This window comes from Suncus etruscus, chromosome 2 (genome assembly GCF_024139225.1).
Source record: "Suncus etruscus isolate mSunEtr1 chromosome 2, mSunEtr1.pri.cur, whole genome shotgun sequence".
Classification (NCBI taxonomy): Eukaryota; Metazoa; Chordata; class Mammalia; order Eulipotyphla; family Soricidae; genus Suncus; species Suncus etruscus.
The window spans coordinates 32,835,494-32,860,187 of record NC_064849.1 but is presented as its reverse complement, the minus strand read 5'-3'; the positions used below and the strand labels follow the sequence as shown (position 1 = coordinate 32,860,187).

The window sequence follows — 24,694 nt, the reverse complement described above, 5'->3', positions numbered from 1 at the left end:
GGGCCAGCCCGAGGCTGATGGCGGCTGCGGCGGTTCTTCTACTACCTCTTGGGCGGCTGCGGCGCTGACCCGGAGCGGAGGCGAGGCGGGCGGTGCCCGGGGGTTCGGCTGGGCGGCGGAGCAGAGCGGCGGCCTCGCTCCCAACATGCACAGCCTGGCGACGGCCGCGGTGAGTCGAGTGTCTGGGCGGCCGAGCTGGGTGGGCCCAGTCCCCACCACCACCACCACCACCACCCTGGGCCTCGGCTCACACTCGGCCTCCTGCTCCTTCTAGTCGTTGCCCGGGGCCCGGCCCCCAGTTCTCTCGGCCCCCGCGAGGCGCTGATGTTCTCTAGGGCCCCCGACCGGCCTCCATTCCTCCGCGCGGCCTGCTGGTTGGCATCGGGGAGCGCGTTCTTGGCTAGGCCCTTGCCTGCGGCCTGATGCTTGCTGGAAGCTCACACCCGTTTTTTTTTCATTGATTCAACGCTTGGGGTCCCCCCCCTGCACTCCCTCTTTCACCCCCCCCAGCTTCTCGGCATCCACCGCTGGCTGTTGTGTCTGCGGGGAGCCAGCAAAAGGCTTCTTTCTGGCTCCCGCCACTTGCTATCACCGATGGAAAATTTGAAACCCAACAAAGTGACTACTACTTCGACTGACAGTTAGTTCCTTACAATTCAAAACCCTTTTTTTTTTTTACTCGCGTCTCTTTGTACCGGTGTTTCTATTTGCGTTTAGGTCAAAATTCATACTTCTTCCTGGGAGTATGAAAAGATAGCATGGAAGCAGGGCGTTTGCCTGGCATGCAGAAGGACGGTGGTTTGAATCTCGGCATCCCATATGGTCCCCCGTGCCTGCCAGGAGTGATTTCTGAGCGTAGAGGCAGGAGGAACCCCTAATTGAGCGTTGCCGGGTCTGACCCAACTCCCCCTCCCACCCCCAAAATTCGTATTCCTTCCTGAGAGCTTTAGAGCCCTGGTCTTTGTGCCTTTTACCGTCTTTCCTACGTCTTGGACGCCTTCTATAAGTTTTAGCCTCTTGGGCTGAAGCGTTTCTCATTCTATGGGGCATCTGAATTCAGATCTCTGTTCTAGAATGTACTAACCCCACCATCACCACCATGTGGACACACTCCCTCACTCCTGATGCTAGGCCCCCCTCATCCCTCCTACTTCTGCCAAGAGTGATCTTTTCTGGGGGCAGGAGATATATAGTACAGCCGGTCTTTCATGTGACGGTCTCAGATTCTATCTTCAACATCCTATATAGTCCCTGAGCACCACCTGGAGTGATTCCTTAGCTCAAAGCCAGGAGTAACAACACTAAGCACTGCCGGTGTGACCCCAAAACTAAAGAGTGGTCTTTTTGGGGCAAGAACACCCCTTGGCAGGACTTGAGTCAGCCTTTTTGGAGGCAATCACCCTAGTTGCTGCTTACTATTCTTCCAGTCCCAAGAGTGGACTTTATATGCTTATTCTGTTCGCCCACGGTACAGCATTAGCATTGATTTCAGTTGGGTGTGTGTGTGTGTGTGTGTGTGTGTGTGTGTGTGTGTGTGTGTGTGTGTGTGTGTGTGGTGTTTATTTGCTATCTTTCTCTTTGAGTGTGTTTTCTGGAGAGGGGGCACAGAAGTAATGTTCAGGCTCTGCATTCATGGAAGATTCCTGGTTGCGCATGACAGATCATATGTGATTCCAAAGATAAGCTGAGGTCAGCTTGCCTAAAAGGCTAGCCGCTGTAACTCTCCAGTCCTGTCTATTCCCTCTTGAATGTGGGGAGCAGATACTATGTATCCTGTTATCCCAGGGCTTAGACATAGAAGGGCTAGGGTCCCATAATGAGAAAAGGAATTCTTTGGTAGTCACTTCTGACTACCCACCCCACTTTTTCTGTCTCATTCCTTTGGAACAGAAAAGAAACTTGAAAGAAATGTACTGAAATTGCATTACCCAGAAAATTGTTAAATAAAAGCCAAAAAATAATATTACCATAACTCTGAATATGAAGTGAGCTCATTGTCACTCCAGGGCCATGGGTATCCATATACCTTTGCCTCTCGTCACCATGTTCTAGGTGTAAATATTCCCAGGGGAATTGGTACCTGTTATATTTCAGGATTAGATGATTATAGTTAATTCAGCTTTTTTTTTATTTCTCCCAAATTATACATAAGTATGGTGCTTGCCTTGAACACAAGTTCCATTTCCACCAACACATATGGACAGATGGACACATACACATGGACTCCACCAACACATATGAATGGATGGACACACACACACACACACTCTCACTCTGAACAGCAGGAGTAAGCCCTGAGCACCTCCATTGTAGCATCAACACACACACCCAATTTGCACATGAAATTTGTGAAAACAAATCAAAAGTTGAGTCGCCAATTATAGAGAAGTAGACTTAGACCAGGGAAATGTTTCTAAGGTTGTATTTTCTTCTTTTTTTTTTTTTGGTTTTTGGTTTTTGGGTCATACCCGGCAGCGTTCAGGGGTTACTCCTGGCTCTATGCTCAGAAACCACTCCTGGCAGGCTCGGGGGACCATATGGGATCCTGGGATTCAAACCAATGACCTTCTGCATGAAAGGCAAACGCCTTACCTCCATGCTATCTCTCCGACCCTAGGATGTATTTTCCATATCTCAAAATCTGACTTTCATTTCCACACTTTTGTGTGTGTGTGTGTGTGTGTGTGTGTGTGTGTGTGTGTGTGTGTGTGTGTGTGTGTGGTTTTTGGGTCACATCCGGCAGTGCTCGGGTTATTTCTGGCTCCAGGCTCAGAAATTGCTCCTGGCAGGCACAGGGGACCATATGGGGCGCCGGGATTCGAACCGATGACCTTCTGCATGAAAGGCAAACGCCTTACCTCCATGCTATCTCTCCGGCCCCCATTTCCACACTTCTATATCAAGCTGCTTCCTGAGTTTGGTCCCCCCCCCCCAGTCAGTTGAATAGCCATTAAAGCTGTAACATGTTGTTTATAATACATTTCTTCAACAAAATTCACAATACCTTACACATTTTTTTGTTTGTTTGTTTTTTGGGCCACACCAGGTGGTGCTTGGGTTACTCCTGGCTGTCTGCTCAGAAATAGCTCCTGGCAGGCACAGGGGACCATATGGGACACCGGGATTCGAACCAACCACCTTTGGTCCTGGATCGGCTGCTTGCAAGGCAAACGCCGCTGTGCTATCTCTGTGGGCCCGCACTTTTTAAGTCTTAGATAATACCTTTTCTCATATCTTGTGTGCTGCAAAAAACTCTGTTAGGAGGTCAGAGCAATAGCAGGTGGGTAGGGTGTTTTACCTTGCACATAGCCTACCCAGGTTTGATCCCCGACATCCTGTATGGCCCCCCGAACCTGTCAGGAATGATTTCTGAGCGCAGAGCCAAGAGTAGCCCCTGAGCCCCTCCTGCTGTGGCCCAACTCCCCCCCTCCCCCATCCTCCAAAATAAAAGGCTCTATTAGATCCTCTGTACCACTCATTTGCTAGACATTTTAATTAGTGGATTCATTTAGTTATAGTAGAGATTATTGCCTATCTTTACAAAATACTAACAGCTTCACTGTTTCTACCAAAGAATATATGTTTGGGTTTTTTGTTTTTGTTTTTGTTTTGGAGCTATACCCAGCAATGCTCAGGTTATTCCTGGCTCTATACACATTCCTGGCTGTGCTCAGGGTACCAAATGAAATGCTCGGGATTGAGGATCAGACACATGCAAAGTAAACACCCTACTATCTATGCTATCACTCTTGACCAGAATATAATTTCTTGGTGTCAGAGTGATTGCTCAGTGAACTGAGCACATGCTTTGTATGTAGGTAAATCTACTTCTATTCCAAGCACATAGCTAGAGGAATGTCCCCAGGCATCAAAATAGAAGTAGACTTTGAGCACCTCCAGGGGTGCAACTCCCCCCTTACTCCCTGCCCCACAAAATGTGTAATTTTTCACACAGTTATAACTGATTAGATTCACTAATTAAAACTTAGTACTACCCAGGGCTAGAGCAATAGCACAGCAGGTAGGACATTTGCCTTGCATGTGGCAGACCCAGTGTCAGTCTCTGGTATCCCATATGGTCCCTGAGCTGGCCACGACTAATTTCTGAGCACCATCAGGCCCCCCAAAAAAGGGGAAGGAACCTTATTACCCATGCCCCCCCCCATCTTAGAACTCTATAATTTCTGCCAACTTGGGTTCCATTCCTGGCACTTTATATGGTCCCCTGAACACTGCCAGGTGTGGCCCAAAACAATAATAAAATAAAAAGAAAAATGAAAAATGTTAGGGCTGGAGCAGTAGTACAATGAGTAGGGTGATTGCCATGCATGTGACTGACCCAGGTTTGGTCCTTGGCAACCCATGTGGCCCCCCTGAGTATTGCCAGGTGCAAGTCTCTAAAACCAAAAAAGAAAAATGTTGATATCTGCTCTTGTGATAATATGATGCAGCATTATTGTTAATGTTAATATTAGGTGTTTTTTGTTTTATTTTGGGGGGCCACACCTGGTGACGCTCAGAGGTTACTCCTGGCTATATGCTCAGAAATCGCTTTTGGTTTGGGGGGGAACCATATGGGGTGCTGGGGATCAAACTGCGGTCCATCCTGGGTCAGCCGCATGCAAGGCAAACGCCCTACCACCGCGCCATCTCTTCGGTCCCCTATTAGGTATGTTTTAATACAGAAATTGTAGGTGAATTTGCTTATTTGCCACTGAGTAGTTTTTTCTGTTTGTTTGGTTTGGTGGTGCACAGAGCTTACTTTTTGACACTTAGGAATCACTTCTCGAAGCTCAGGAGACCTATGGAATGTTGGGGATCAAATCCAGATCAGCCACATGCAAACAAAGTGCCCTCCTGCATATCGTTTCAGTGTCAGTTTCCTTCCTTTTCAGTAGGTTAAGTAGGTTTTTGAGGTAGGGTTTGGGCACACCACTGGTGCTTAGGGATTACTCCTGGTTGTACACTCAGGAATCACTCTTGACAGTGTGTTTGGGAGACCATGTGGGCTGCCTGGGATCAAAACTAGGACAGCTGTGTACAAGGCAAGCACCCTACCCACTGTATTATTGCTCTGGCCCCTAGTTTTAAATATTTAGGGATAAAAAGCCATGTGTTGTGATCATTAGAAAAAGTTGTAAGGCTTTTGGGAGGATATCTACCCATTATTGCTTCATCACTTTTTCTAGCTCAGAGATTATGTGTGGTGCAGGTGATTCAAAACAGGGTGTGTTGAAAAGCAAGCAAGCACCTTAACTCATGTACTAGCTCTCCACTATCACATAGTTGACATAACTAATCATAATACATTTGTTTCAGGATGATAGAAAGCAGTTATTAAAAAATAGAAAGAAAATAGAAAAACTAAAAAACAATATGAAAGAAGAAAAGGTTCATTAGAAGTATATTTGTGAAAATTATTGTATCTCCAATAAAGTCATTAATAAATTAACAGAAGGTTTAATAAACTTCTTTTTTTTTTTAAGATAGGAGATACACTAAAAGAGATGTGTCTGACAGTTGTTTGCATATGCACAACAAAATATGGGAGATATAGAAAGGAAAAACCTTTGGCCTAAAAATAGGGAGACCTTACCCATGAAGTATTCTGGCCTAAGATCAACTCCAGACTTTAGGCATAGTAGGTTGTCCAACCCTATAATCATTCTCTGGTCTCAGTAAAAGCTCTTCACCATCACGTTGGTTGCTGTCAAGTTTCTGTAGTTATAGATCCTGATTTCTATACAGGTCCTATGTCAAAGCCAAGGTGATGTGTAGTGTCTTCTGATTTCATCTTACCATTAGATAGCATTGCAGAGAATCCTGCCCTAAAAGCAGCCTGTTGTTACCAAGTCATCAAGATGTCATAAGACATCTTTGGATAAGTTGGTGCCATGGCAGTAGTAGGTGTCCTCTCTTCCCCCCCCCCCCCCTGGCTTTGGCCACACTGGCACTACTCATGGGTTACTCCTGGCTATGGTCATGACCACAGATGCTGGGAACCAAGGTCAGCCTCATGCAAGGCAAATGCCTTACTCCCTGTACTATTGCTCTAGTCCACCCATTTTTATTTTTGAAAATGCTTTAATCCCACAGCAATTTGATATTCAGTTGTTTAATGAAAGCAAGTCCAGCTGCTAAATTGGAGGTAAGATTTAATAAATACACCTGTATATTTTCAGGTCCCTAACTGTCCCCAACTGCCTTCTCAGGCCTTCCCATTGTCAGCACAGAATCTGTAGTATGGAGCTGAGAGAGCCACTTTCCATCCACCTGAAATCTCAGGCTCTCTTTGAATCAAAGTCCTGTGAAGTACTCTATAGCTTTCCCAAGCAGCCTCAACAGTTGGAATATTGCTGGGAAAAGGTGGCAATGGTCTTAGGAACACAAGTAGGTGACAGGTCCTCCCCAGTGTCAGTAGCACTGTAGTAGCATCACCTCCTCTGGAATTATTCCACCCTGAAAGTGGAATCTGTTGTGTCAGAAGCCTCTGTGTTTCCTTGGTAGCCCCCAGTGTACATGGTCTCAATCACCAGGACTCTAAAGGGCATGACACAATATAGAGGTGCTGAATACATGCTCCAGCCTGAGTCTAGTGGGATGTTAGCATTTAATGGATTTGACAGGAGTTTGGATACTTTGAGTGGAATGACTAAAGATAAATCAGGATAATGTGTAGTAGTAACAGTGTCTATGTGATCCATAACTCCTTTAGAGGTGAGATTGTAAATCTTTCAAGACACTAGACAGGAGGAGCCAGAGTAATAGCACAGCTGATAGGGTGTTTGCTTTGCCTTGGACGCAGCCAACCTGGGTGATGCGGGTTTGATCTCCAGCATCCCATATGGTTTCCCGAGCCCGCCAGGAGTGACCCCTGAACACAGACAGAGTCAGGAGTAACCCCTAAGTACCACTGGTGTGCCTCCCTCCAAAAAAAAAAGAACTTGGACTGGATATCTTTTTTTTTTTTAACTTTTTCATTGAGCTTTTGGGAGGTTGGGGCCACACCAGACGGGTGTTCATGGCTGATTCCTGACTGCACTCAGGGATCACTCCTAGTAGGGATTGGGGACCATATGTGGTACCAGGGATTGAACCCAGGTCAACCCTGTGCAAAGCAAGTATCCTACTCCATTGAGTTTTTTAAGAGTTGCAATACTCTAAATACACCCTGTTTTCTGTTGAGGGTTGTTTCTTTTTTATTTAAATTGAGGCCTGTATTAACAGCATAGGAATGGAAAAGAGTACTTGGACATTCCAACTTCTGCTAGAAAGAAGTTGCAGGGAAATTTTGACATCTTCCTTCAGTGCTTTAGGACTCATGGATACTTGAGCATCATCAAATGGGAGTCACAGGATAACTTTTAGCAGGTAGCAGGTTATTCTGTGGCACTTAGAGAGTAAAATAAGGCTGTTGGTATTTCAGTCCATTTAGCACAACAACTTGTGGTTTATCTGTGAAGCCAAAGAATTGATAAGCACCAAGCTAAAAGCTTAGAATCAAGTTTCTATTTCTAGAAGGCTTTTCAACTTGTCTAGAGTAAATGAGTCCATCAAAGTCCATTTTAGATTTCATTCTCGTCAATAAAGACATTTTTTGTTGTTTTATTCTGTCTATACAAACGATTGGTCATCATTCTATCATACTAAAGTGTATTAAGAATGTTGTGAGTACTACCAGAAACTAACAGTCTTGGGTTGTCTGTGTATGTATATTATATGTATGTATGTATGTATGTATGTATAATACTTTGGGTGAATTGAGCAAGTTAATTCCTCCAAGTATTAAGGACTAATCTATTGCAGTAGGTTTTTGTTTTTTGTTTTTGTTTGTCTCTCTACCCATTGATTCTTTATGGTTTAGAGAAATGAAATGAGAAAATATTGGCATAAAGATAAGATGGCATAAGATGAGTTGGAGTGATAGTTCAGCAGGAAGGCCCTTGCCTTCCAGGTGGACAACCCAGCTTCATTTCTCAGCATCTCATCTCAGGTAGTTCTTGAGCATTGCCAGGAATAATTTCTACCTGAGTGCAGAGCCAGGAGTAACCTTTGAGCATTGCCAGGTGTTACCCAAAAACATACCAAAATAAGGATAGAAATCATTATGATTTTGTTAGGATTTTAGAGGAGAAATTGTTGTGACAATTTTTGTAGTCTTGCTATTTTATTTTGTTTAATCAAGATCACAAAAAGTAATAAGTGTGAAGAACTACAGAAGTGCTTAAAATTTGGTAGAAAAATGTGATTTTTTTTTTTTTTTTTTTTTTGGTTTGGGGCCACATCTGGCAGTACTCAGGGCTTACTCATGGCCCTGCACCCAGACATCACTCCTAGTGGGCTCAGGGAACCATATAGGATGCTAGAGATCTAACCTGGGTCAGCTACATACAAGTAAAATGCCCTACCCACTGTACTATTGCTCTAGCATCAGAAATTGTGAACTTTTTTAGCACAATAATAAAAGCATGATCCACAAAATCTGTTATATGAGTTAGTAATAAATGATTCTTTTTTTTTGAGGGGGTAATGAATGAATCTGAGTGTTGAAGTAGGGTTAGGGTGTATCTAAGAATAAAAATGGACGGACCAGCAAGATGGCTCAAAGGGCTGCAGGAATGCTTTACATACAGCATGTTTGATCCCTTGCACCACATGGCCTTGAAGTACTGCCAGGACTGGCCGCTGAAATTCACAGCAAATTAACCAAAAGGGGAATAAAATTTTGTTATTTTTCACATATAACAAATTTTTTATATGTGATTTAAATTTCTTTTCTTTTTTTTTTTGTTTTTGTTTTGTTTTTGTTTTTGGGCCACACCCGTTTGACGCTCAGGGGTTACTCCTGGCTATGTGCTCAGAAATCGCCCCTGGCTTGGGGGGACCATATGGGACCCCGGGGGATCGAACCGCGGTCCGTTCCTTGGCTAGCGCTTGTAAGGCAGACACCTTACCTCTAGCGCCACCTTCCCGGCCCGTGATTTAAATTTCTAAGTCCTAAACTTGAAGTTAATAGATTTTTAATATGTCCCAGAAATGTTGTTTGTAAAAATATATCTTTTTTTTTTTTTTTTTTTTTTGGTTTTTGGGCCACAACCGTTTGACTCTCAGGGGTTACTCTTGGCTATGCGCTCAGAAATTGCCCCTGGCTTGGGGGGACCATATGGGACGTCAGGGGATCGAACCGCTGTCCCTCCTATGCTAGCGCTTGCAAGGCGTCAGACACCTTACCTCTAGCTCCACCTTCCCGGCCCCTGTAAAAATATATCTTACTATCAATATGTAGAGTTACTCTTTAAAAGATCTAGTGTTCCATGTAAAGAAACATACAGTGGGTAGGGAATTTGCCTTGAACACAGCTGACCCAGGTTTGATCCCTGGTATCCCAAGAGCATCACCAGGAGTAATTCCTGAGCACAGAACCAGAGATAACCTCTGAGCACAGCCAGGCGTGACCCCCCCCCCCTCCAAAAAAAATAGATAAACAGAACAATTATGCCTATTTAGCCTATTCCTTATTCATAGAATTTTGCTGTGTTGGATCTTTGGTTTTTGTGTTTTATAGTGTTAAATTTGTGTGAGGCATATGTTCTGCCAGACCAATACCTGTAGCCCAGGATTCTGATTTTAAAACCAAACAATAGTAAGCATTCTTGTATTTGAGTCACCCAATAGTGCTTAAGGCTTACTCATTCCCAGCAGTTTTGTGGGGTCTGTGTGATATCAAATTGAAGTTTTATTGCACATGTAGTGCAAGTCTCTTAACCCCTGTATTGTATCTTTAGCTTTAGGATAAATCCTTAAACATGGGAATTACTAAAGGGTTTACATTTTGTGTGTGTGTGTGTGTGTGTGTGTGTGTGTGTGTGTGTGTGTGTGTGTGTGTGTGTGTGAAGAAAGATGATTTTTATTGAGAGAAAAGAGAGAAGTCTTGTTTTCAAGAAGAACAACAGTAAGCAAAGAAACAGGCAAATAAGCAAGCCTCGGGTGTGTACATTTTTGATTTTGAGGAAACTGCTAAATATAATTAATTTACATACTATATAAGTTTCTCTTGATGTTTAAAAATAAAGCATTTTCTCCTCCAAAGCTCCACTGTCTTGGTTTGACTCTGAAACTAAGATGATTACTTTCTTGTTTTTTCACTTGAAGCCTGTGCCTACTGCACTGGCTCAAGTAGACAGAGAAAAGATCTACCAATGGATCAATGAGCTGTCCAGTCCTGAGACAAGAGAAAATGCTTTGCTGGAGCTCAGTAAGAAACGAGAATCTGTTCCAGACCTTGCCCCTATGCTCTGGCATTCATTTGGCACTATTGCAGCTCTCTTGCAGGTGAGTCTGGACCTGTGAGTAGCACCTCAGTTCTGTCCATCGTAATTGTGTATCTTTAGGGATATTTTGGGGGAAAGAAAATGTTAAGCTGAAGTTGTAAATAGCTGGATCCAGGGAGATGACTCAAAGAGCTAGAATACATGCTTTGCATGAGGAATCCCTGGTCGATTTGATCCTCAATATTTCTGTGATCCTCCGCTGCATATAAACAGCACTGCCAGGTATAACCCACCCAATAAAAAAATACAGATAGATGTGTTTATTAAAGGTGGGACATTTTGACATTAAAGAATAAATACTGTACTTTGGTTTAGACCAAGTTGGTCATTGATGAGAAATAACAATATATCAAGATAGTAGAATGATCATCCTTTAAACTTGTCTAAAGTCCCTAATTTTAGTTAGTAAATTTACTTGTAATTACTCCTGCATGTTGCCAGGAAGATAATATTTTCTTATAGGAACTTATACCCAGGTTCTTTTCACTCTTTCCATTTGCTGATTGAACTTAAGCTTCCTTATGGAGCATTGTGATTGGATTACCCTTTTTAGCCAACTGTCTCATCACTGTAGCTTAAAGGGAAGGGGTATGTTGACAGAGGAGGGATCATGAATGTCAACTTCTCAAGGAAAATCTCAGTAGTTACAAAATGTGAGTAGAGGTGTGTTTGTTCTATTGACAGCTTTCTAGAGACGTGTATAGAATTGATTCAGATAGTCTCATTCACAAAGAAATTGTTGGGGGTTGTTGACTGGTTATGGGATTCTAATACTTGGGTATTGAAAATCTTTCTCAGTGATACTTAACCAGCCAGGTCAGATGGTTCAATGCTAGGGCTCAGCTGATCTGAGCATCATTAGAGTTAACATGTTGGTGCTGGAAGAGGCAAGGCCAGGGCATGTACCAGGGATCACACTGAGAGCCTCAAGCTTTTAAGACATGCTCTCTCTGAGCTGGCTTCTCTGCCCCTCAAGTATATGACGATTTCAGCTCTTACATTATATGTGGAATTACAAATTTTTAAGTTTATGTTATTTACTTGGTATGGCTTCTATTTTCTAGGAAATTGTAAATATTTATCCATCCATCAATCCACCCACTTTGACAGCACACCAGTCTAACCGAGTTTGCAATGCTCTGGCATTACTACAGTGTGTCGCATCACACCCAGAAACCAGGTAAATGCTTTGGGTGTATATGGAGCATAGCTGTAAATAAGGTCCTAAATATTCTCTGCATGATGGGAAGAGGAGTGTGCAGTATGGTGTCTAATTGCAGATCTTTTTGTTTGTTTGGGGGCCACACCCGGTGATACTCAATGGTTACTCCTGGCTGTGCGCTCAGAAATCGCCCCTGACTTGAGGGACCATATGGGATGCCAGGGGATCGAACCACAGTCCATCCTAGGTTAGAGATAGCACAGAGGTGTTTGCCTTGCAAGCAGCCGATCCAGGACCAAAGGTGGTTGGTTCGAATCCCAGTGTCCCATATGGTCCCCTGAGCCTGCCAGGAGCTATTTCTGAGCAGACAGCCAGGAATAACCCCTGAGCACCACTGGGTGTGACCCAAAAAAAAAAGGTTAGCACATACAAGGCAAACGCTCTACCACTTGTGCCACCGCTCTGGCCCCTGGAGTCTTTCTTCAGAAATAAAAAAGTTTAAAATTGGGACGAAGGAATTGACCATCCCAGGTGGTACTCAAAGCTCTTCATAGGTCTCTGCTCATTGGATCATGTGCCAAGGATTGAACTGGAGTTGGCTACGTGCAAAACAAGCCCCACCTTAACCCTTGTTCTATTTCCCAGATTCCATATTGAAATGTTTTCTTAAAAAGATTCTGAAGCGGGCCCGGAGAGATAGCACAGCGGCGTTTGCCTTGCAAGCAGCCGATCCAGGACCAAAGGTGGTTGGTTCGAATCCCGGTGTTCCATATGGTCCCCCGTGCCTGCCAGGAGCTATTTCTGAGCAGACAGCCAGGAGTAACCCCTGAGCACTGCCGGGTGTGGCCCAAAAACCAAAAACAAAACAAAAAAAAAAAGATTCTGAAACCTTGGAAAAGGGGAAATAGCTCAACAGACTTGAAACCAGGCTTTGCCTATAGGAGGATTAGCCCAGGCTTGGTCCCCAGCACTTATGTTCCCCTGAGCACCACTGGGAACAAGCTGAGCATGTAATGAGGAGTAGCCACCAAAAAAATAGATTCTGTAGTCAAATCTAGTTTTAGTGGGGAAAGTGCAAAGTTCAGCTGAACTCCTGAATGAAGTAGTACATTGTGTCTTATCCATAGCATAGTAGTGACTACCACAGATTCAGAAGTGAAGAGTGGCCTTTGGGTCCTGCTGAGTATCAAACTTTGGTTTTTGTGTTTTTTTGTGTTTGTTTTTGGGCCACACCCAATGATACTGAGGGGTTACTCCCATCTATGTTCTCAGGAGCAATTGCTCCTGGTTTGGGGGACCATATGGAATGCCTGAGGATCAAACTGCAGTCTGTCCTAGGCTAGGGCGCATAAGGCAGACACCTTACAGCTTGTGCCACCACTCCGGCCCCAGAGCTTCATATTTTTAAGGCAGGTGCTGCTGTGCTGCTGAGATGTTCCCCAAACTTGAGACCTTTCCTCCTTCCCTACTTCTCTTCCTCCATTCCTCCCTTCTGGTTTTATTCCTTTAATTTTTTTAAAAACAAACAAACAAACAAAAAAACAGCTGTCATGCTTTGAATACACAGGAAACTGGTTCCAGAAACTTGGGCTGTAAAAAATTTTTATTTAATTTTAATGGGGGATCACACTCAGCAGTACTGAGGGCTTACTTCTGGTTCAGTGATCAGGGGATCATATGGTACCTGGGATTTGACCTGGCTTAGCCACGTGCAAATCAGGCCTTTTATCTTCAATTGTATTTCTCCATCCCCTTCTCCCCAATACATCTCTTTGGCTCCCATAAAAGTACTTTTTGTTGGTTGGTTGGTTGGTTTGGGGGCCACACTTGGTGGTGCTCAATGGTTATTCCTGGCTGGCTCAGGGGACTATATGGGATGCCTGGGATTGAATCTGGGTTGGCCATATGCAAGGCGAATGCTCTACCCACTGTGCTATCACTCCAGCCTCACATAAAAGTATTTTTAGGGCTGGTGTGGTGGCTCAGGCCGTAAGGCGTCTGCCTTGTGCACACTAGCCTAGAATGGACCAAGATTCGGTCCCCCAGTGTCCCATATGGTTCCCAAGCCAGGAGCAATTTCTGAGTGCATAGCCAGGAGTAACCCCTGAGCGTCATCAGGTGTGGCCGAGGGTCGGGGAGAATATTTTTAAAGGAGCTAAGGATGTGACCATAGAGTACATGTGTGAACATTTTGGTTCAATCACTAAGCCTGCAAAAAAATTTGAATACTAGATTCAGAGAGTACAGAGATTAAAACAGTTGCCTTTTTTACAGTTGAGGGCAGTTTGATTCCTAGCTCTGTATACAGTCCTTTGATTGCTAATCTAGAAGTGAGCTCTGATCACTGCTGGGTATGGCGCAAGTGTCCACCCCCATTAGAATATCCAGTGTGGGGCCCGGAGAGATAGCACAGCGGTGTTTGCCTTGCAAGCAGCCGGTCCAGGACCAAAGGTGGTTGGTTCGAATCCTGGTGTCCCATATGGTCCCCTGTGCCTGCCAGGAGCTATTTCTGAGCAGACAGCCAGGAGTAACCCCTGAGCACTGCCGGGTGTGGCCCAAAAACCTGAAAAATAAATAAATAAATAAATAAATAAATAAATAAATAAGAAAAAAGATTTTAAAAAAAAGGAGTCCATAAAAAAAAAAAAAAAAAAAAAAAGAATATCCAGTGTGGGGAGTATTCCCTGACAGAAAATCATGTGTATGAGCATGGCAATTGAGCTTGATAATACCTGGTGCATTTTGTCTTGGTTCATAAGGCTTTTTCTGGTGATACATACATATTATTATTTAATGATGAATTAAAGAACATCAAGGAGAATTTTGAGTGCTTAATCATTTGTGACCTATTTTTTAAAACCTACCCTGTATTCTCTTAGCCATTAGCCTAGATTATGGTTTTTGAGCTTGATAACATTGCTTTTAGGGGCTGGGGAAGGCCTTGTGCTAGAAAAGGGGCCAGTAGAGGCCGCCATATCAAAGGGTTAGCAGTATCTTTAGTCTCTGCTTATGGAATACCAGTTACATCCATTCAGTTGTGACAGCCCAAAAAAGTCTTCAACCATTTTCACATGTTCCCTAGAGAAGGGCTTCTTAAAATTTTTCCACATGTGGGACCAGAGCCATAGAATACGTAGTGGGGTAGGGCATTTGCATTGTACACACCTGAGCTAAGTTCAATCCTGAGCATTCCATATTGTTCCCAAAAACTAGGAGAAATTCCTAAGTTCAGAGCCAGGAATAACTCCTGAACATCACCAGGTATTGCTCAAAAAATTAAAAAAATAACCTTTACCCACTCGTGATCCCTTTTTGTTCATAACCCTCCAGTTTATAGGTGTATAAAATAGTTGTCAAGACAAACTTACTATGCTGGAGCAATAGTGCTTGGGGAGAGCACTTGCCTTACATGTGGCCAACCCAGAATTATTGCATCCCATATTGTCCCCTGTATACTACCAAGCATGATTCCTAAGCATAGAACCAGGAGAGACCCCTGAGCATCTCAGGGTATGACCAGAAACTAAAAAAACAAACCTACCTAATAATAAATCATAAATAGGAGCTGGAGAGAAAATACAGGGATTAATATGCTTGTCTCGCATGTGGCCAACCCTAATCACTTCCCAGCACCAACTTCCCAGCACCTGAGGTGCCTCCCTGACTCCAAGAGTAGCTACTGAGTACTGTCAGATGTGGCCTGAACACCAAATAAATAATAATAAATCGGGGGCCAGAGTTGATAGCACAGCGAGTAGGGAATTTGTCTTCCACGCGGCCAACCTGGGTTCCATCCTCAGCATCCTAGATGGTCCAGAGTCTGCCAGAAGTAACCTGAGCATCACCGGATGTGGCCAAAAAAAAAAACAAAAAAAAATTTGTTTTTTGTTTTTGTTTGTTTGTTTTTGAACTTGTTTCTGACTGCTTAAGGATCACTCTGGCAGATTCTGTGGTACCATGTGGGTACAGGGAATTAAGTCTGGTCGATTGGGTGCTGAACAAGCATCTGCTGTACTATCTCTTTAAGCCCCAAGATAATATTTATGAAATTGCACACCTCATGGGGGCCAGAGCGATAGCACAGCAGTAGGGCATTTGCCTTGCATGCGGCCAACCTGGGACAGACCTGGGTTTGATCTCTGGCATCCCATATGGTCCCCCGAGCCTACCAGAAGCAATTTCTGAGCTCAGAGCCAGGAGTAACACCTGATTGCCACCAGGTATGACCCAAAAAACAAAAAGATAGCATGGAGGTAGTGTGTTTGCCTTGCATGCAGAAGGTCAGCGGTTCGAATTCCAGCATCCCATATGGTTCCCGAGCCAGCCAGGAGCGATTTCTGAGCGTAGAGCCGGGAGTAACCCGTGAGCACAGCCAGGAGTGACCCAAAAACCGAAAAAAAGAAAAAAAGAAAGAAATAGCATGCCCCATATGACATAGCCCACAGTTTAAAACAGGGGTCCTCAAACTTTTTAAACAGGGCCAGTTCACTGTCCTTCAGACTGTTGGAGGGCCAGATTATAGTAAAAACAAAAATTATAAACAAATTTCTATGCACACTGCATATATCTTATTTAGAAGTGAAGAAACAAAATGGCAATAAATACAATATGTGGCCCACAGGCCGTAGTTTGAGGACCATTGGTTTAAAAGATCCTGCCAGAGAGATGGTACAGGAGGTATAGGACTTGTGCATGTGGCTGTGATAGCCAAAACCCTGGTTTAAGTCCCTGGCACTGCAATGGGGCTTTGAAAACAGACAGGTGTGGCCCAATCCCAAAATATAATAGCTGATTCCTAGGTCACTACTTGATCATATTTAGAGCCAGTGAGTCTTAGGGTTCTTTTGCAGAGGCTGTAGTATAGGTATTACAGAATTTATGCACTGAAAATATGAATGATAAGAATCCTTAGATTTTAACTCTATTCTTGAATGAGTGTTTTTGTTTCCTTTTAGGTCAGCATTTCTTGCAGCACATATTCCACTCTTTTTGTACCCCTTTTTGCACACTGTCAGCAAAACGCGTCCTTTTGAGTATCTTAGGCTAACCAGTCTTGGGGTTATTGGTAAGTAATTGAAACTATCTAAAATCTTCCTAATGCCATCTTGTTTTGTTTTGTTTTGTTTTTTGGGCCACACCTGTTTGATGCTCAGGGGTTACTCCTGGCTAAGCGCTCAGAAATTGCCCTGGCTTGGGGGAACCATATGGGACGCCAGGGGATCGAACCGCAGTCCTTCCTTGGCTAGCGCTTGCAAGGCAGACACCTTACTTCTAGCGCCACCTCACCGGCCCCATGCCATCTTATTAGCTATTTTTTTTCTTTACTCTATAGCTTTTGTACACTAATTATTTTGTATTGAGATAGTTTGTTCTCACTAATGAGGGATACCAGAAACTTGGTGTCTCTTATTAAACTTTGTTCTGAGAGTTGTTGATAAAGTTTTAAAGGGGTTCAAGAATAGAGTTTATATGATGTTATTACAGAAATGAATTTGAGTTTGATTTTTGTCTTTTTCCCTCCTGAGCTGTTTCCTCAATATCTTAGGAATTACTTTATACTGCTTCATTTAGTTAAATGTTTCCATGTGTATTTCCAGTGGAAGATGTGTATAAAACACTTTTTATTGGCCTGAAGGTATATCTGAGTGAAACTGGTACTATCATTATTGAGAATGGTAGAAAAAAGGCATTAGTTAGATATCTTTTCTGCTATACATTGGATGAAAGACCCAATTTGGTACCCAATTTGGTGCCTGTTTTTGTTTTGTTTTGCTATTGACTGATATGTCAGCTTACTTTTTTTCTCTTTATTTTGCATTAGCTTGAGTTTGATATTCTGACACATAAATTCCACAACTAGTTGGATGGACAGTGCATTGCAGTGTGGAAACCGTGACTGAAATCCTCTTACATGTCCACATTTTCTACAGGGGCCCTGGTGAAAACAGATGAGCAGGAAGTCATCAACTTTTTATTGACAACCGAAATTATCCCTTTGTGTCTGCGCATTATGGAATCTGGAAGTGAACTTTCTAAAACAGTATGTGCTTTAAGCTTATGTTGTGTCGTGATGCCCTTGAATTGTTCTGCTTTTTTTCTTCTATATAAAACTTGTTACTAAATGATTATTTATTTCATTTTACTTTTTTGTTTTATTTTTTCGGCCACATCAGGTGATGCTCAGGGGTTACTCCTGGTATGCACTCAGAAATTGCTCCTGGCTTAGGGAACCATATGGGACGCCTGGGGATCGAACCTCAGTTCATCCTAAGCTAGTGCGAGCAAGGCAGGTGCCTTAATGCGCCACTGCTCTGGCCCTTTCATTTTACTTTTTTTGGGGAGCCAAACCCAAAGGCGCTGAGGCTAATCCTGGCTCTGCTCTCAGAAGTCGTTCCTGGCAGGCTCAGGGAACCATATGGGATGCCGGAGATCGTACTCAAATGTATCCTGGGTTGGTCACATGCAGGGCAAATGTCCTACCACTGTGTTAATCAGTTAATCCTCTGATGCTGGGGATTGAACCCATGTCCATCCCAAGTTGGCAGCATGCAAGGCAAACGCACTATCGCTGTGCTTTCGCTTTGGCTCCAAATGATTCTATTTTAAAACCCGGAGCCTTGGGACCAGAGAACTAGAACTGGGACTAATAAAATGTTTGCCTTATTTGAATGTGGTCAAGTCTTTTTGTTTGTTTTGTTTTTGGATCACACCAGCAGCACTCAGGAGTTACTCCTGGCTCTGTGCTTGGAAATCACTCCTGGCAGGCTCAGGAGACTCTATGGGATCCAGGGATTGAACCCGTGTCCATCCCAGGTTGTCTGTGTGCAAAGCAAATGCCCTACTGCTATGCTATCACTCTGGACCCAAATGTGTGAAGTCTTAATTAGCTATACCTAACACATAAGTGTTCAATAACAAGGGGCTTTACGTTTTTTAAGAAGTGAGTAATTACCCACAGTTTTCTTCTGTGTAAAATACAGTAGATAATAGTATCTACCTCAGAATTGTATTAAGGAATTAAGAGTGGCTATATGCGGCGGCTGGAGAGATAGCATGGAGGTAAGGCGTTTGCCTTGCATGCAGAAGGACGGTGGTTCGAATCCTGGCATCCCATATGGTCCCCCGTGCCTGCCAGGAACTATTTCTGAGCATAGAGCCAGGAATAACCCCTGAGCACTGCCAGTGTGACACCCTCCCCCCAAAAAAAGAGTGGCTATATGCAAAAAAGAAAAAGAAAATAACTGTCTTTTTTGTTTGTTTGTTTTGGTTTTGGGGCCACACCGGGTGATGCTCAGGGGTTTCTCCTGGCTATACACTCAGAAATTGCTCCTGGTTTGGGGGGCCATATGGGACGCCGGAGGATTGAGCTACGGTCTGTCCTAGGCTAGCATGTGCAAGGCTTACCAATTGCGCCACCTCTCCAGCCCCATAAAATAACTGTATTAGGTCAGGGCGGTACTATAGCAGATAGGTTGCCTGGCATGCAGAAAGTCTGAGTTTGATCCTTGTTTGTTTTTTGTTTTTTTGTTTTTTTGTTTTTTTTGTGTGTGGTTTTTGGGTCACACCCGGCAGTGCTCAGGGGTTATTTCTGGCTCCACACTCAGAAATTGCTCCTGGCAGGCACAGAGGACCATATGGGGCGCTGGGATTCGAACTGATGACCTCCTGCATGAAAGGCAAACGCCTTACCTCCATGCTATCTCTCCGGCCCCTGATCCTTAAGTTTGATCACATGATTCCATATGGGCCTTTGAGCCCTCCAAGCACTGTTGAATGCAGGGAAGGTGGAAAACGACAAGAAAAAAGAAAAGGAAAATAAATGCCTGCCTTAATTCTGTTTTACTCCAGGTTGCCACATTCATCCTCCAGAAAATCCTCCTAGATGACACCGGTTTGGCTTACATATGTCAAACATACGAGCGTTTCTCTCATGTTGCCATGATCTTGGTGAGTATTCTCTTACCCTTGCTTCTCATCACACTGCTTGGCCCCTTGCAATTGCCCCAGCAGCTGCAGCCTTCCAACCAGAAAACGCCAACCCTGGAACCTTGAGCATTGATTCTTGTGATTACTGATCTCTGTCTGAGGTTGACTAGGATTATTTTGTGTTGTGTGTTGTTTTTTTTGTTTTTTTGTTTTGCTTTTTTCCTACCCCACCCTCTGGGGAAAATAGGGTAAAATGGTCCTGCAGCTATCCAAAGAGCCCTCTGCCCGTCTGCTGAAGCATGTAGTGAGATGTTATCTTCGACTCTCAGATAATCCCAGGTAAACATTTACAGGATTTATGGGTCTCTGGGGACTGGTTGCCCCCTCCTGGCAGAGCTCTTTGCCTTAGGATAGGAAACTTAGGATAGTAGAACTGTATTGCAGACAGAATTCTATTAAATCCTTAGAAAATCTGCAGAGCTGGATTTAAAAACCTTTAGTTGTATCATTTTGCTCTAACTCTGTCCCTTCCTCGAGTCCAAACAATTCTCAAGGAAGCCTTATGATTCATTACTTCTATGGTTTGAACTTCTTATACTCATCCAGGTGGTTCAGAAAGAGAAAAGGGTTTTCAGAGAGATGCTAGAAAAGAATAATGCCCAAAGAGTTTTGGGATTGTATTTCCAGTTCTCTCCTTGATTCCTGTAAGGTCTTTGAGCTAATTATTTTAACTTCCTATGTTCATACTCTCTGCCAGAAATTATTTATTATAGATATAATATATTTTAGAAATGTTTGACCTTTTGCTTTTTGAATCCATAATTCATGCTGAAAGCTACTTGCTCAGAATCTGCTAAACCACATAATGGGATAATTTCTATGTTTTTAGGAATAGGGATAACTGGCTTTAATGTGGATTCAATTACTTGCCATTGAGGTTATTCACGCCCTACCTGTTTCTTCAACCATTTTATTCTGTTCTTCAGTGTTTCTTATTTTCACTCAAGTTTGAAATGTTTATTTACAATTCTGCTTATATAAAGACTTGAGTCTAAATACAAAAACCATGACCTTATTTAGAATAGTTAATAATTGCCTTTTGGGGTGGGGGTTTAGATACAACTTTATGTTGGTCTTTTTATTTTTTTAATTGGCTTTTGGGCCACCTTAGGGAGTGCTTTGGGCTTTCTCCTGTCTCTGCACTTGGGATGATTCCTGGTGGGATTATAGGACCTTATATGATGCCAGGGATGGAATCTGGGTTAGCTACATGCAAGGCAAGAGCCCTGCTTGTGCTGTACTATCACTCTAGCCCCTTTGTTAGTCATCTTTTAAAGAAAATGTAAATGTTTATCAGATAATGCCTCATCATAGTTTTTTGGAGGGAGTGGAAGAGTTAGGCCATACCAGGCAGTGCTCAGGGGTTATTTCAGGCTCTGTGCTTAGGAATGAACCCTGGCAGTGCTCAGGAATTGGTACCAGGAATTGAACTGTTTTTTCTGGCAAGCACTTTACCCATTGTATTATCTCTCCAGCCCCATAGTTTTGTTTTCACTGCTTTTATCTTACTAGGGGTTTTAGCTATAAAATTGAAGCTCTTTTTGTAAAAACAAATTTGTATTAATTTAGAATTGAACTACTTAATTTGCCCTATTTTTGCTTAAGGATTTGAGGGGGAGCAGGGATGTCACCCAGAGGTGCTCAGGTCAGGACTTACTCCTTGCTCTTTGTTCCTGAACATAGTCAAGCAACATCTAGGTAAAAGAAATTGAACTCAGGTCAGTCACATGGATGGCTGTATATGGCTCCAGCCCTAATTTGCCTTGCCCTATTATGACCTAGTCATATCCCTTGTCAATGTACTTGTTTTAGAAATGTTTGGGAGAATGGAGTAATAGTACAGCAGGTGGAGTGTAACTCGAACATCGCCAGATGTAGTAAAAAACAAACAAAAAAGAAATGTTTTGGAACCAGATGAATAGTACTGTGGATAAGGCATTTGCCTTGCATATGGACAACCTGGGTTCAATCCCCAACACCACAAGAATAAGTCCTCAACACTGTTAGGTGTTATCTAAACTAAAAGAAGAAAGAAAAATATTTGATTTATTATAACCCATCTATTTTTTTAAGAAACATCTGGGGGGGGGGGGTAGGGCCACACCCAGTGATGTTCAGGGATTGCTCCTGGCATGGGGAGCCAAATGGGATGCCCGGGGAATCAAACCACAGTCCGTCCTAGGTCAGACGCGTGCAAGGCAATGCCCTACCTCTGCACCACTACTCCAGCCCAGCCCATCTATTTTTTTAAATATTTTTTAAAATAAATTATTTAATTAAATCATCATGAGATACATAGTTACAAAGTTGTTCATGATTGAGTTTCAGTCATACATTGTATAACACCCTTCACCAGTGCTTCCCATCACTTAAATCCCTACTTGCTCTCTTCCCTTCCTCTCCCCTGCCTGCCTCTGGGGCAGTTGTTTTCCTTATTTTTCTTTTAGACACTGTGGTTTACAATATTATTATTGAAAGGGGATCATACATAGCATTTTCTCTCCTTTCTGCACCTAGTTCTTGTCCAGAGCAATCATTTCCAACTATTATTGTCATAGTGGTCCCTTCACTATAACCCATCTACTATTTTTATTTGGGGGTTCGGGGGTTGTTTTTGCTGTTTTGTTTTTGGGCCACATCTGATGGCACTTGGGTTACTCCTGGCTCTCTACTCAGGGGTCATATCTACTGTGATGAGTTAGAAAGTAGCTGTATAGGGCCCGGAGAGATAGCACAGCGGTGTTTGCCTTGCAAGCAGCCGATCCAGGACCAAAGGTGGTTGGTTCGAATCCTGGTGCCCCATATGGTCCCCTGTGCCTGACAGGAGCTATTTCTGAGCAGACAGCCAGGAGTAACCCCTGAGCAGCGCCGGGTGTGGCCCAAAAACAAAAAAAAGAAAGAAAAAAAAGAAAAAAAGAAAGTAGCTGTATAGAAGTGAACCACTGTGTTGTTCTAGTTCATTATGCTCTTGTCATAAAATTCTACATTGCAGCTTCATTCTGGAAATGACAGGTTACAGACACTTGGAGAGCTGAGTCTAAGCTTTAAAGAATTGGGAGGGAGGGAGTTAGAGTGATAGTACAGTGGGTAAGAAGCTTGCCTTTCATGCAGGTGATTGCCAGCACCCCATATGGTCCACTGAGCACTGAGCACTGCCATGGGTGGCCCCAGAACAAAATTGGGGGTGGTGTTAGGGATAGTAGATGATAGTAAGGTACTTGCACTGGGGCCTACCCAGGTTTGAACCTAGGCACCACATGTGGTTCCCTGAGCCTAAGCAGGAGTGATCCTGAACACAGAGCCAGGAACAAACCCTGAGCACCACTGGGTGTGACCAAAAAAAAAAAAAAAAATTGATAATTGTGGGATCAGGAATATAGCTCTGCAGTTGAGTACATGCCTTATATATGTACCCCAGAGTCAATCCCAGCAACAAAAGAATTTTTTTGAGAGGAGTAGAAGGCAAGGACCTGAAAATGCAGTTCTTTTTAGGTCCCTACTCAGGCCAACCCAGCACCCCTGCTAAGGGCCTGCAGGACTACACCTGAGAATTTCCAGGGATCACATGGTACTAGTAACCAGTCTCAGGTCAGGCTAAGCATGTGCCCATATTTGATCCCCAGCACCCCATTATGATCCACTGAACAACTACCAGGTATGGTCCCTTTCATACCAGGTATGCTCTTTCTCGGGCCATCAAAAGATGTTTAAAAACTGTTGATCTCGGGCCCGGAGAGATAGCACAGCGGTGTTTGCCTTGCAAGCAGCCGATCCAAGACCAAAGGTGGTTGGTTCGAATCCCGGTGTCCCATATGGTCCCCCGTGCTGCCAGGGGCGATTTCTGAGCACATAGCCAGGAGTAACCCCTGAGCAATGCCGGGTGTGGCCCAAAAACCAAAAAAAAAAAAAAACTGTTGATCTCTACATGTGGGTACAGAACCTAGAAGCTCATCCATCAGAGTGTAGTCAGCCTTGAATTGAACAGTGCCTTAAAGTAGAATGATAGGTCATCATTGCCCTGGAGTACATGCTTGCGTGAGTGCGTTCATGTGTGTGTGTGTGTGTGTGTGAGAGTGTGTGTGTGTGTGTGTGAGAGTGTGTGTGTGAGAGTGTGTGTGTGTACTGAGGGGGCTCTTCCCTGTCCCCCAAATGTGCATTTCTTTGTTGGTCTCCCTGTTGGTTGGTTTCTTTCTGATGCAGGGCCCGTGAAGCGCTCCGCCAGTGCCTCCCTGACCAGCTGAAGGACACAACCTTCGCCCAGGTGCTAAAAGATGACACCACCACCAAACGCTGGCTGGCACAACTGGTGAAGAACCTGCAGGAGGGCCAGGTCACCGATCCCCGCGGGATCCCTCTGCCCCCCCAATGACCGACCCTTGATCCCTCCCGCTACTCCCCCAAGTTGGGGGGCTAGCTGCAAGGAAAACAGCTCAGGTTTTATGGCGACTGACCCGGACTAGAGCACTTTCGTGCTGAAATGCTCTGGAGAAGGGCCCAGGAGTTCCATGTGTGGGGCCAAGACTGTCGGGACCTGGGTGCCCTCTGCTCCTCCCCAGAAGGGGGCTCCCGCCAGCAGGCTGCCACCCCGGCCCCAGGAGGGTGTCAACACCAGCAGGTGCTGTATTTGCAGCACACCCCAGATGACCCTCTCTCCCACCAAGCCCTGGGCCATGGCCCTGTGCAGGGCGGGAGGTGGGGCAGCCGCAGCACTCTAGCCTGGTGAGCACCTGGGACCAAGCCATGGACCTGCTCGTTCTTCCACCTTCCCGGAAGACTCAAGATGGATCTCTTCATTCTCTCTCAGTATTTGTTTACTTTGGTCTTTTGGTTTTGATCTCAGAGAGAGGTCTGTGTCGTGGACACACCGCTGTACTCCTCAGCCAAACTTTGTCAATTGGCGCTGTTTACAAGTTTGTTCGCTGCATAAGCTCAATAAAAAGTTGGTCTGGGCATTACATCCATCCCCTCCAGCAGGCCAGTAGCTGCTTGAAGTACTATGAGGAGTGGGAGGTGGGGAAAGGTACAGAAGCCAGAGGACCCCAGATACACACATGCATGCACTACCCCTGACCCCCACTTAGTCCTTCTCGCCCACTCCCACCCCTTCACATCTCTACCTTGAGCTGCTGCATTTCCCTCCTCTGCCCTCTGCTAAAGTTCATAGTCTTGACGGAACAGGCTATCCCAGGTGGGCTATTGTCTGGGGAAGGAGAGG

General features: G+C 44.2%; 1 protein-coding gene across 1 annotated transcript; it reads left to right on the top strand.

Moving 5' to 3' along the window:
- CNOT9 (CCR4-NOT transcription complex subunit 9) lies at positions 1–24,452 on the top strand. The gene is made up of 8 exons (XM_049768050.1): positions 1–169; positions 10,153–10,332; positions 11,396–11,511; positions 16,449–16,558; positions 17,424–17,533; positions 19,342–19,440; positions 19,667–19,758; positions 23,680–24,452. The coding sequence occupies exons 1-8, from the start codon at positions 146–148 to the stop codon at positions 23,846–23,848; spliced, it is 900 nt and encodes a 299-aa protein (XP_049624007.1). The 5' UTR covers positions 1–145; the 3' UTR covers positions 23,849–24,452.
- Positions 24,453–24,694: the final 242 nt, after the last annotated feature.